The sequence below is a fragment of the Gasterosteus aculeatus genome, chromosome 9 (assembly GCF_964276395.1).
Source record: "Gasterosteus aculeatus chromosome 9, fGasAcu3.hap1.1, whole genome shotgun sequence".
Lineage (NCBI taxonomy): Eukaryota > Metazoa > Chordata > Actinopteri > Perciformes > Gasterosteidae > Gasterosteus > Gasterosteus aculeatus.
This window is the reverse complement of record NC_135696.1, coordinates 18,911,220-18,924,568: the sequence shown is the minus strand read 5'-3', so window position 1 is coordinate 18,924,568 and position 13,349 is coordinate 18,911,220. Positions and strand designations below refer to the sequence as shown.

Genomic DNA, 13,349 nt, shown 5'->3' with positions numbered 1-13,349 from the left:
CTGGTATTTCATTTTTCAACACATTTGATATGTTAGAACAAATTTCACCTCAAGCACTTAAATGAATAAATTCCAAATAAGCCAAACTGCAAAATTTTATCCAACAGCTGAAACCTTAAGAGTTGCTCAAAATAACACGGCTTGTTATTGTTATGTTATGGCTTGCTTTGCTCTGCATTGATAAAGATTTGTTTTTTGGCATTGTTTTTTTTTAAACCAAACGTCATCTCGTAGTAATATCCGCCCAATTTATTATTTCTGCTAGTTTTATCAGGGAAATAAATGGTTTGAAAACTTATTATATTTTGTTTAATGGGAATTCACATCCTTACATTTTACTTGATTTATTCCATAGCTTATTACTTCATTGTATCCCCATTTAACCACTGAACGGCATCCTTTGGAGATCTTGTTTATATGCAGTCACAGTTACTGATAATTAGCTGCTGCTTTATTAAATCAGACGCTAATTTCATGTAGATTGAGAGAGAGAATATGTACATAAATCTGGGCCACACACTCAGTTTGGAACTGGGTTTTATGGAGATTAACAAACTAAACGGGAAAAAAAACAGCATTTTATGATGAGAAAAAACCCTTTTAGAACACTAGGACTAGAAATGCTGGTAGAAAATGTGCAAGTCTTCGCATTGGATTAGAGGCAGTGTCACAGCACAGCAAAAAGAATTATCATATGACATATTATATTAATCCGCATTGGCACTGGGCTGAGCTCACGGTTCAACGGCATACATTTTAACTTAAGCATTCATGGTAAAGTCAAAGGTTGCAGAGAAAAGTAATATAAATGAACTATTCAGTTTCATCAACACGACCCCAGCATCATCGTCGAGGCACCACCATGTGGTCACATGACGCTCAGACAAAGACAAAAAAAACACTTTGTCCCCACAAGCTCATTTAATGCTTGCCAAGCTTTATGTTTTGTTGTTTTTGTAAATAATCCCGCATTGAAAAGATCTAATTGTCTAATTCAATGTTCAGCTTGCACACTGCACGCAACACTTGCCAATTTTATTACCGAGATCATTAGTGGCGGAAAAAGCAGATCCTTGAATGCAGCAATGCGATGGAATGTACACGACACAGCGGTTCCAGATGGGCTTGGTTGTCACTAATGAAGGTAAAAACGTTGGATGGTGGATACAACAATTAATTGTTGATGCAATTATACACGTGAATTTAGCCACCGTCTTTGGAAGAAAACGCAACGTGTTCCGTGTGAGAGTGGAAGCAGAAGATCTCAGTGGGTGTTTTGAAGTGTTTTAGTCCAAAGTGAATTAGTTATCCTTTGTTTTGCTCACGAGAAAGCTGCAAACCGGCCATTTCGAACCCGCAAAGTTTGACTGTTTGCGATTCCAAAGACACATTTTCGCCGCCGTGTCCCTTTAAGATGCTTCCAGGGGTAAACGAGGCCCACACAACCGCGATCCTAACTTGTGTTGTCAGCTCGGGACACTACCCAGAGCCGCTTCATTGGCAATGAATGAAGGAATGCAATTGTGAACTGATAGATTTAAACAATTACACCCACATGAGCTTCATTTAATAGGAGTTAGGGCTAACATTGCTGAACCAAAAAATGCGCTTATATCCAAGGAAAATCGCCGCGGGACGTGTTGCACTGTGCACAAAGACGTCCTCTGAATCACTGTCCCCGAAGCAGCTTGAGGGCCTCTTAACGCCCGCTCTCCTTTGAGCACGGGGTGTGATGTTTCCAGCTTTGACAGAGGCTTCGTTTTTCACAAATCTAGGTTTAACTGCAGCCGCAGAAATGAAAACATTTTTTTTGGACAAGAGTAATTTGCTGCTCACAGGCAAATTTGTACAATTTTTTGGAGCCGTGTTAAGATGAGCACAAACAGAAGCTCCCCGCGCTTTGCGCCGCTGACCCCGTTGTTTGGATGCTCTCCTACCGCTAGAAGAGCGAACAGCCGGTCACGAGAGAATTATGCCACTGAATGTTGCATTATAAAGATCTTGCATTTTTTCAGGCGTGTGGGGGGTTCTGTGAAAAAATTTGCATGAACGCTAACATCGCTTTTGGATCACTTTTTATCACAAGACTCAGCGGATGTGATTTTAAGCACCGATCCTCAGAAAAACAGAGGCGACCCCACGTTTTCGCACCTTTTGGGGGCCCCCGGCGGTGCCGTTAGCTCCCGCGCTAACATCCGGGGACGCTCGGCGTTATCTTGTCCCGTCGGTGGCGGCTGACGCTGATTTCCCGGGACAGGAGCGTAGCGGTGTGTGATTTAGCGGCGTATGCTAAGTGCTGCAGGAGCTGCAGGGCCACTCTGTGGGCACCGGGGCAGAGAGAGAGCAAGCTGGGAAAGTACTGACTTGACTAACGGGCCTGATTAGACCGGGTGTGAGATGACACGGATCAGACACACACACACACTAACCCGGGCCGCAGAAGACTGGCAGAATAAGGCAAAGAGAGTAAAAAAAAAGAAAGAAAGAAGAAGAAGAAGCAATATTTTAATATATTTAAAGAAAATGATTTGTGTCTGTGTGTGTGTGTGTGTGTGTGTGTGTGTGTGTGTGCACAGTTGGCAAAGGGGGAGAGGGCAGACGCGGAGACGGTGGGTTGCTCTTTGTGGACGTGACGTTTCCTCCCGGGGGCGTTTTTCAGCTCTGCCGGACCGCCGTGGTGTAAGAAATTGGCTGAGATGCAACGTAGCATTCGCATCATGGTTTTCATTAGCTCCTCATTCCGCCCGAGGCCTTTCACACCGCATTTCCTCCACTCATCTGCTTCCCTCAGATCCGCACACAGCGCAGAGGGGAAAGAAAAGGTAACGGCAGAGGAAGCCGAGGTACGGAACGGGAGCTCAGAGGCCTCTGTGGCAGACTGGAATTCGCCGGGGATGCAGAGTCGAAGAGAGATGTTGCTTTTCATTTCGGCAAACGTTATTGATTGATGCAGACGTTTGAGTGCCTTTAGCGATGTTGAATGTTTTCCCTCACATGACTTGGGTCAATCAGATTACATTTACCTCAGGGTTATTTTATCCATTAATAGCTGGCACTTTACTTTGAACATTGCCCACAGGCATAGATTATGTTCAAATAAAGGCACTGGAAGAGGGATTCGGGGCGTCTCATGAAGCCAGATTAGCGCTTTAGAGAAAAATAAAGTTAGGTTTAACCTTGCGCTCTTTGAAACTGAATTAAGTGATTTTTTATTTTTTGAATGGTGGAGGACAGCGAGAGGACGGCAGACTCCCAACCCCGACTCGGGCCCATGACGTTACCTTTGATTTTGCACTTGAGCACTCTCACTAATAATTACATTCGGGCCACATATTCGAGTCGCACAGTTCTCAATAAAGATAAATACCAGCCACTTCATCTTACGGCACCTACTGCGCTCTTCACGGCATGTTCGGAATACACAAGACTCCGAAATATATTCCGTCCACAACACGCGGCGAAAGTCGATTTCTGTCTCGTTTCACAAGGTGTGACTCGAGCTCTTCTTCAGCGGACAAAGATAGCGAGAAGTGGCAGTTCTTGCTCGTCTTTTAGGACGGAAGAATACGACCGCGATATGCACGCATGAACATGAAATATTAGGAAATCAGGTGATTTTAGATAAATGACCGTTATGTGGTGTTCATGCAACTGACATCCACATCTTTATGCGTCATGCACTGATCCCCTCTGTGGAAACACACACAGCGGGATTAAACATCCTGAGAAAATACCATCAGTGCACAAACACCTCCAATGGCGGTTATCACAGGGAGCTCTGCGATTGATCGGACGTGTTCTGCTTCGCAGGGTACGATGGGCGCAGTGGGCTGGACGTTGCTCCTACTCTCCCAGATGATGGTGCCCGCGGCGTCCCAGAAGCCCCCGGGCCTCAGCGTGGGCGTGATCATGGGCCAGACGCGCCACATTTCCGATCAGGACCTCCGGCCCGCTCGGCGCCCCGACGACGCCCTCGACGTCTCCGTGGTGATACTGCGGATCAACCAGACGGACCCGAAGTCGGTGATCACGCAGGTGAGAAGAGGCCGTGCGCGCACACACACACACACACACACACACACACACACACACACACACACACACCTTCTGTAAGAGGCTCATGCTTGTTTCCCCGCGTCCCAAGGTGTGCGAGCTTCTGACACGCACTCGCCTGCACGGCCTGGTGTTTGCCGACGGCACCGATCAGGAGGCCATTTCCCAGATCCTCGACTTCCTCTCCGTTCAGACACAACTTCCAGTCCTGGGAGTCTACGGAGGCTCCTCTATGATTATGGCTGACAAGGTAAGTGACTTGGAATCTGAAGGGGGGGGGTATACAGCGTTTGTGTTATGAGATTAGGGGGTGGCAATCCCTTTACTCAGCATCCTAAATGTTCATAAGGATTTTCGACCTACAGCTTTTCCCCCTAGCAATTAGCTCTGGCACTTATTTTGTTGACAGACTTGGTATTTGAAAAGTCACATGACCTGGAATGAAGCTTTAACTCAACATAATCGCCACGGCCACAGCATGAAAAGTGCAAAACTCAACATGAAAAACTCACACAAATGATATATTGTGTATATTTTATGAAGCTGGTGGGAATGGGAGTGCAATGATGATGTGATGAATCCTACATGAAATACTCTGGGATGTCACAGGGCTATTTCGAGGTTCTTACGTCATGTATAAACTGCGAGCAGGGTGTTGTCAGCAGGTTGTAGATTAGAAAATTACACACCAGAAAGTTTTGGATGCCTATTTGCGCTATCACTACTCCTCCATTGGGGTTATTTTCTGTTTAATTATAGAGAAGAAACCCAGCCAAAGCACTGGATTGATGGCTGCTATCGCTCTAAGCTGTTTTGTGTAAATTAGCCTCCACTAAAGGTCACATTTAAAAGTGCAGTATCCATACGGTCAGTAGTAGAAGTAGAAGTCTGCGTAGAACCTGCAGCATTCTCTGGTGCGTCCTTTTCATTTTCAGTGTTGTTTGAATATGTAATAATGCTTTTTCCTGCTTGGGCTAAAACCGCGTTATGCAAAGTGCCCCCGAAAACAATCCTGAACTGCATGTAGCCGCAATGCTCCGAGGGAAAAATAGAGCGAACTGAGAGATGATTTCCACTTAAAAAGAATGTGACGCTTAGTGCAAAGTCGGGGATGTGCATCTCTCTCTCAGTTGAGTTCTATCTCTGGCGCTGACTCCGTAGACCCCGCTGACTGACAGGCAGGCGGAAGAAGCTTTGATAAAAACACAACTGGTTCTCTGGCTTTTAAGTCTCACAGGGCACGGCAGCCAAAACACAGGAACCAATAACTGCAGCAACGCGGCAGCCTTTTGGAGTATTACTGGATGAGGGGAAGCAGAGTGTCTGTGCGTGTGATAAAAGACCAGAAAAGAAGGGGGGAGTAAGAGTTGGCTTGGGAGTGATGTTGCAACGCGAAGGTCGCCGGCTTAAACCTCCCACTGGTCACATAATGACAGGGGCAAATAAATAAGTTGTGTTTTTCGCCGTCTTCCATCGCCGGCGTTTAACGAGGCACTTAACCCCCGACTGCTCTAATTGAACCGCTCAACGGGCAAAAGCACAAGACTCTCGGCCACTCTTGGCCACTCTCGGCGGCTCCCAGGTGCAACTAACCAGCCGCCCTCCCCGCGGCCCATCCCGAGGCATGTCCTGTAAATAAAAACACTCCTCCCGCCTGGTTGGAATTAAGGGCATCAGCAGCCCGCTGGCAGGCCAGCACGCAGGCCCGATGAGTCAGCAAATCAGTGGAAAGGCACCGGCGGCACATCGGTGTTTCCTCTCAGGTTCTCATGTGTGTGATGGATATGTGTGGGGGAAAAGAGTGAGAGGATATTGACTTGTATCCTCATCTGTATCGCCCGGATCCACATTTGAATAATTCCCTTTGTGCGTCGCAGTTCCCGCAGCTAACGGTTGTTTTCATCATCTGTTGATTATGTCTGGATTAATCAATGAACTTAGTTGCTTCAAAATGGAGAGGACACATGGGAATAAACTTCAGGAGTTAGACACAAGCCTCATAGACCTTTGATGGAGAGAAAGTGGACTTCAACTCTCTCAACAATTTAAATGTTTTAAAGGAAGATGAACCCAGAGAACAAATGACAGAAGGGATTCATTGATTACTAAATGTGTGGCTGCCGATCTCCTTATTGATTGATCAATGACTCTCCGCTCTGCGTGCTGCCCCCACCTTCCCCCGCTGACGGAGCCGAACGAGGCCATTACAGAGGTGACGGGGGCTCTCTGTGAGGTCGACACATCTCATCACACGCTCCCTGCTTGTCATCAGCTCCCCTCCATGGTTTCAGAAGATAGAATACACACGTTTATGTGAAAGAAATGTGTCTTTTCTTTGCGCTGCCTGGTTGTGCGTCTTTGCCCACCTGCCGTCAGTGGTGTCCTGGTAATCTGAGAGGTCGCAAAGCTCTCTGTCTCTCCACCCACACACACACACACGCACACACGTGTGTGTGTGTTGAGTTAATGTCGCAATCAAGTCGATATGGGAGGGGAAAGATGATCTGCTCGTCGCCCGTTACCGTGGTTATCTTGGCTCCGTGCTGTAGCCGTCTGCACACAAGGTTTTAGATGGAGAGCAAGAAGAGGACGGTGCCAAGAAGATACAGAAAAATAACTTCGGCAGGCAGGCAAGTGCTCTATAATAATGGATGTACGTGGAGGTGGGCAGTGCGAGTGAGAAATACGTGGTGTTACAGCAGCATGAAACTGCCAAGATCCAAACTTAACTGTCATGATTGGTGGCATTTCATGTAAAGGCTTTCTCCCCTTGTCATTTTTATCAATAGCCGACTGCAGGAGCACCACGCTATCACATAAACCACAGCGGTCCTCCCTGAAATCTGTAATGAATAAGATTGTGGAGAGCAGCAAGTCGCTGCGACGAGTCCTCGGGTTTTGAAAAGGACAGATTTTACTCGTCAAGATTTTCAGTTTTACTCTCAGGCAGAATACGAAGATCTGCTCTAACTTATTTTTCACAGGGACTAGAATATTTTCTAGGTATTTCACCAGAACTGTGTGAAATACCGTTATCGAGCACTATCCGCTGACATTCAGTAAATCCATTTAGTTCCACTTCCTAACCGTCGGATCCCTCATCCACCAACATCAGTGGTTTCACAATGCTGTACAAAAACAGGTAACGTGTGAGTCATTTGTAACAGGTAGGAACCCTGTGTAGGGAGAGCCTTTGGGCCTTGGGGGGGTTTTAGAGGATCCCCTTCTCGTAGAGGCTCTCATCATCCCCACCGTACGTCATCATTTATGTCCTCGGCTGCAGCTAAGTCCCGCTCATCCGCTACCTGCTGCACAGCGAACTGCTGACATGGTGAATTAGACCCCTGAACCCCATATAAACAGCTTTCACAGATGTTTACTGTGAGGAGGAGGGGGGGGGGATACTAACACACAAAAGAAACAACAAGCTTATAAATAAAAACTCACAGGCATAAGTGGGTTTTGTTTATTGATAGGGGTTTAAAATGAAACGTCGATCTACTAGCCAGGGATGAACCTTTGCCATTAATATAGTTTCTGTTAATACCTCCTCTGTACTGCTCCTTGTAACTTATAACGCCCCGGAAAAATGTCCAAAATCCATTTGTCCCGCCTGCTCGCGGCCGTCTGTGACGCACGGCGGCGTGCAGCCGTCGGGAGTGGATCCGCGGGAAGTAGGACGGTGTGCTGCGAGGCACATTTAGGCAGCGAGGACCCGGCGAGGAGCGAGGCCGCGTGTAAACCCGGGAGAGGAGCGGGGTTATTTTGGAATGTTATACTTCCATTAAAGGGGGGGGGGGCGCTACGGGGAATACGCGCCGTTGTTGCCGTCCTTCCTCCACCTATATGCGCTACTCTTTCCCCGCCAACCGCGTTCGTCCTGTCTTTCGTACTTCTTTATGCGCGGGGGGGATGGAGGGAAGGGGGCGGGGGTGGGGGGTCACGGGGCGCAGCATAAGAACAAGAACATACTGAAGTGGAAGGCTGTGAATTAAACATGCGTGTTCTTTCTGCTTTGGCGGGATGCTACCATTGCTGTCTGTACATTCGCTCCTGTGTGTGTGTGTGTGTGTGTGTGTCGGTCTGGGATGTCCCAGATCAGTGGGGGCCATTTGCGCAAGTTCTCTGCAGAGTCGCTTTAATATTTAACACCTGCTCGCCTCACCTGCTGTCACATGCAGAAGACACAGCACACGGCTGCGTCATTCACCCGCTGTTAGTCCTTCCCCACTTTCAACTCTGATTTTGTCTCCTTTTGCGGCCCTGTGTCTGTCTGTCACCCCCCCCCCACCCCCCCTCCCCCCTCCACCACATCTCCACCGCCAACCCATCCGTCTCTTCTGTCTCCTTATTGCGTGTCCTTCTCCTGCTCTCGCATCCGCCGCTGTTCTTCTTCCCGTGGTTATTTTTCCACGTTAAACGGGCTTGTTAGATGAACCGTCGACGATGTCGGGAGGCTTCGCGGCGGCTTTGGGAACCCCTGTGACGCAAGATTAGATGATGGGCTCTGTGTGTCTGCGCGCGACAGAAAGGACGGAGGGAGTAGCTGTGTGAATGCTGTTGCCATGGTGACTAAACCAGACTACAGCAGTTAGTGCTGTTGCGCCTGCCGCCGAGGGTTCTCCGGCTGCACGGCTCCTTCAAGTGTGACACCACAAATAAAAACTGTTGGGAAGAAAGACAGTGAGAGATCCTGTCGTTGTCGCCACTCAAGCAACTCTGATTTATGGCTGATCGATAATGTTAAATCATTTTGTGATATGGGATTAGTGTTTGGATATCGTGATTTAGCGACAGGTCTTTTTTCCCAGGCTGCATTATGGTAAAGTAATGTAATTATCTGATGTTTTTTTTCAATATTATTCATTATTTGTCATCTAAGTCTACATTACAGATGATTATTCATTAAAAATGTCATAGTGTAAATATTTTGTAAAAAAACCCCACAAATAGTCAACCCAAAATATCATCTCAATATTGAGATATTTGGTCCAGAAATATTGTGATATTTGATTTTCTCTACCATTCCCAGCCCTTCACACTAAGACGGATAATGTTTAAATGCTTTTATTTTGTCAGCAGTTTGTTTACTGTTGTGTGTTGTCCCTGTTAGTTTTAATCATATTTAGTCAACGCCATCCTGTTATATATTTTCATTTTACTCGACTCAAAGTCTGGTTGTTTTAAAAAGTATTTCAGTATTGTTTTTATGGCCTTCACTTATTTAGTCATCAGATCATACTGAACATTGCAGTAACTCCGTGTCAGCCCAAACGTCACCGTGTTTCTTTCTCCTGAGCCCTGATGATGTCATCGTTGAACGGTTAACTGGCTCAAAGTGTGCCGCCGCTGAAGTCCTGATAACTCGTGCGCAAATCGGGACTCGGTCGGAGGGCCACAGCTGAGGTGGGTAAAATATGCTGAAAATCACCCACAGTGTGGGTCACGTGGCGATTACCCTCAAAAACAGCCTGCATTGTGCTGTGTACATGAATATCACATAGACTTGGTGAACAGACATTGACTTAACCTAAATGCGCAAAGCAGCTCCATCTGCCGAGTTAGCTCTCAGCTAAATGCCACCGCACATCAAAGTGCACCCTTTATGTAATGTTATACATCGTTCCATGCAGAGGAAAGGAGCTAAATCGAAAGGAAAAGACGGATGAATGTGTGGACACTTTCAATGCATCGCTGAATTTGACTGCGTCAAAATGGGTTCAGTCGGAAATCTAAAATTTTAGATAAGATAAGAAGGTAAGATATCTCATATGTATGAATTTAAAAGAGGTATTTTTAAAATATCACTTTTTTGGGGGGGAGTTTTTCACATTCTTTTGTCCCATTGTGCCTCTCCACTACGGATTCATCCTAAACATGGAAAAACACACACCAAAATAATTTAGATGAATAATTAGACTTCAGGCAAGAGGGTGAATATGTGTATTTGACTTTGATCCGGGGTGAACTGTCCCTTTAGTCTTGGTTGCTTGTGACTGGCTGTAGGTTCTGTGACCATTCCGAAGGACAGAAAGAATCCGAGCTTCATCACTCCTCATCATGTTGTTTTGGAGTTGTTCTCATCTTTGAAGGGCGATTTAAATATCCGTTGGTTTTGGCAATGGCACAGTCACGCCTCATCATCCCTTTTCATCTTTGCACGGTGATGTTCACTCTACTTTTGGCTTGGAGACATTCCCTCCACTTCTCAGCACACTTTCAGTGGGTTGTCAGTGGAATGAGCTTTTTGTGGGTTTTCTTCGTGTCTTTCACAGCCGCCGTGGTCGATTACACAGCTCATCTGTCTTACTTATCTGATGCCGAATTACAGTTGTGTACAGAAACGATTTACCCCTGACGGATGATTGAAAAGACCTAAACAAACATTATAATAAACTCAAATAATAAACATATGTATTAAAGAGCATTCAAACACACGCTGGTGTGCCTCCTTTGTCAGGATTACTGCTCTAAAAAGATTAAAAATATCAATATTTTTAGGAAAACGATTGGCTGATTACATCGAATTTCACTGAGTGCTGCTGAATGCTACAAAAGACAATAAGAGGAAGAGCAGTAAGAAAAGAGCGAGTCTCGTTGTGGTTTCTATACAAAAGTGCACTTGTCTCTGTCTATCTTTTAATTTGCTGCAATCGCCTTGGTTGCCGTCTCCGAAGTGGTTTTCATTGTCATAGTACAACAGCTATTACTGAAATTTTCATGATAACAGAGATAAAAAAAAGAAAGAAATCACATTTTTTTAAAGGAGTAGAGTCCATATACACGGCGCGGGCCTACGATGGGAAATCCATTTTTTTCCTCTCTGGGAAAATAGTAGATGTAGACAGAATGCACAAAGTGCTTGACATCATACTTCAATGCTGCTGAGTGGATCACTGTCTCGGAGGATGAGAGAACCGCACCGCTTCGACTTAAAGAGAACAAAAAAACGCTTCTCCGGGCAAAGCCCCGACCCCCCCCCCCCACCCTGCACACACACCCTACATCACATTATCGCTTTAAGGGAAGAGAATGGGCCTATAATAATGTGGACACCCTGTCGGAAGGGTCAGACTCCATTAGAGGCGCCACCACTTTGGCGCCAGAGGATTGTAACAACGTTAAATTGGCAATTGCAGGTTTGGCTGTACATGACTAATGTTAGGCTGCTTAAACATGCACAGTCTCTCAGGCCTAATATCACAAATCACACATTTTTCATTGCAGGCCTTTACGATCTGTAAAGAAAGTCCTGTTCTCAGGCTACTGAGATGAAATATTGGAATAAAACATAACACATATTAAATGGGATGACATAAAATCAAAGGAATAGGAAATATAATACCAAAATCTGTGTTGTTTGCATGTAGACTATTTTGAGGAATGTTGGCAATGCTACAAATAAGACGTGTGAATAAAGTGTGTCAACTTGTTCTCCTGTTAGCGACCAATTCAACTAGTTAGCTAAAGTGCGCTTTGTTTTTTTATTCCCTTTTACTAATTATTTATTAAATTAGTGTACAACCCGGAGAGCGAAATGCAGGGAGAAGTTTGGTACGTTTGGTAAAGGGAAGGGAGATCTCAGCCGTCTAGACTCAATCTATTCCCAGCTGGGTACCAAATTGGCAGCTAGCTGGCTAGCTGCAGAAGCTAAGCGACAAGCGGCCGATGGGAAGTCCACACTTCAGCAACTTCCAGAGCAACATATTTCATAAAGACGGCGGGATAACTTTGCGGTGCCCTTCTGCTTTTAGTTTTTCTGTTGGTCTGTTTCACGTGAGACACCCCATTGTGACAGGAAAACACTGGCTGTGCCGCTGGGCTCACAGCCGGCGGTGAAACTCCCGTTAACGTCGTCCGGGCAACTGGAGCAAAAAAAAAAAAAAAAAATAGTCAGTCGCAGCTGATGTCCGACAGCTCGGTCTTCGCAAGCGTTCCCTCTGTGGCGGCGCTGCTCACACGAGTCGGCTTTGACACTGACAACCAGTGGCGTTCACGGGGGCAGGAGTGGGTTGCCCTTTTTCCTCTTGGGAGCAAATTGCCCTTTTCAACTGGCAATCAAAACTATTCAGGCCCTGCCCTCGCCCTTTCATAGGGCTTGACCTTATCTGGCTCAGCTGAGTAAGAGTTAGGGCTTTTTATTTATATATATATATATAAATATTGTCCATTCCACTGAAAACTGCCTGTGCAGAACGCTGCTGACAACATGTCATCAAATGTGAAATAATCCACGGAGTCGTCTGTGTGCCCGTGGTGGGAAGCCGTTTGGGCCGTCAGAAAGTCGAGTGGCCCTCAGTTCATCAGAGTTTCAGGGTGGGAATCAAATGTTACCGTTAACAAACTTCCCCCATCGCGCTTCTCTCGCCATCCACCGAACCTAAAGCGCCTCACCGGGTTTGAACTGCGCCGCTGCATCTGGCGGCGGTGATAACGGGAGGAAGGCGGCTCGAGTGCAGCAGAGAAGTCAGCAGAAATGTTGTTGTTTTTTCTCCTGATATATTGACTTTAAAGTCGAGCACAACTTCATCACAGGAATGTTGACTCTGTTTATTTGAACCCGCCCACTTATGGGAGGAGCCGGAGGATCGGTCACCGACCTGTTAGAAACCTGTTAGAATTTTAAGAGGATATTTTTTCAGATTCTGCAGGAGACGAGTCACCTTGATGTAACAATCAACAAACACATCAAGACCGGAAACACCTTCTGTTTGATTGAACAGGTCCTTTCCGTTTGCATCGTCGGAGAAGCGTTCCAGTTCGATCAACCTCGAACGCCAGTGGTCCCACGCGCACGCCGTTCTTCTATATTATTCTATCTCTTATTTCCGTCCCTCCGATGTCAAAGGTCACACACATCACTCTCCAGCTTCTCCGCCCCCTCTCTCCTACATCCTTTTATTTATGCTTCCCATTCTTCTCGTCACCTCTCGCCAACCTATCCCCTTTCCCTTTCTCTAGTCACCCCCCCCTGCTCTCCTCCTTCTCTCACGCCCCAGTTGGGGAGCACAATGAGATGGTAATGGCAGGGCTGTAGTGTGTGTGTGTGTGTGTGTGTGTGTACAGCAGCTCTATAGTAGCTCTCTCTTTTTTAATCCCTGTGCTCACAGACCACACTGCTATTTTAAGATTCTATAAACCTTTTCAAAGAAGCTTCAAGGGGAAAGCTTTGCCATGTACTGTGTACCAAGTGTGTGTTTGGGAAGAAGCAGTGTGTGTGTGTGTGTGTGTGTGCGAGTGTGTAGGTAAGTTTGCATGTACGTGTTTCCGACCAGCTGATGACTCTGATCAGCCGT

General features: G+C 46.3%; 1 protein-coding gene across 1 annotated transcript in view; it reads left to right on the top strand.

Moving 5' to 3' along the window:
• The window catches only part of grin2ab (glutamate receptor, ionotropic, N-methyl D-aspartate 2A, b), a 77,016-nt gene that overhangs the window by 14,265 nt on the left and 49,402 nt on the right, over positions 1-13,349 (top strand). Inside the window, exons 4-5 of the mRNA XM_040186772.2 lie at positions 3,811-4,035; positions 4,145-4,303. Of these exons, the coding sequence (XP_040042706.2) occupies positions 3,811-4,035; positions 4,145-4,303 (384 nt within the window). The remainder of the gene's footprint in view (positions 1-3,810; positions 4,036-4,144; positions 4,304-13,349) is intronic.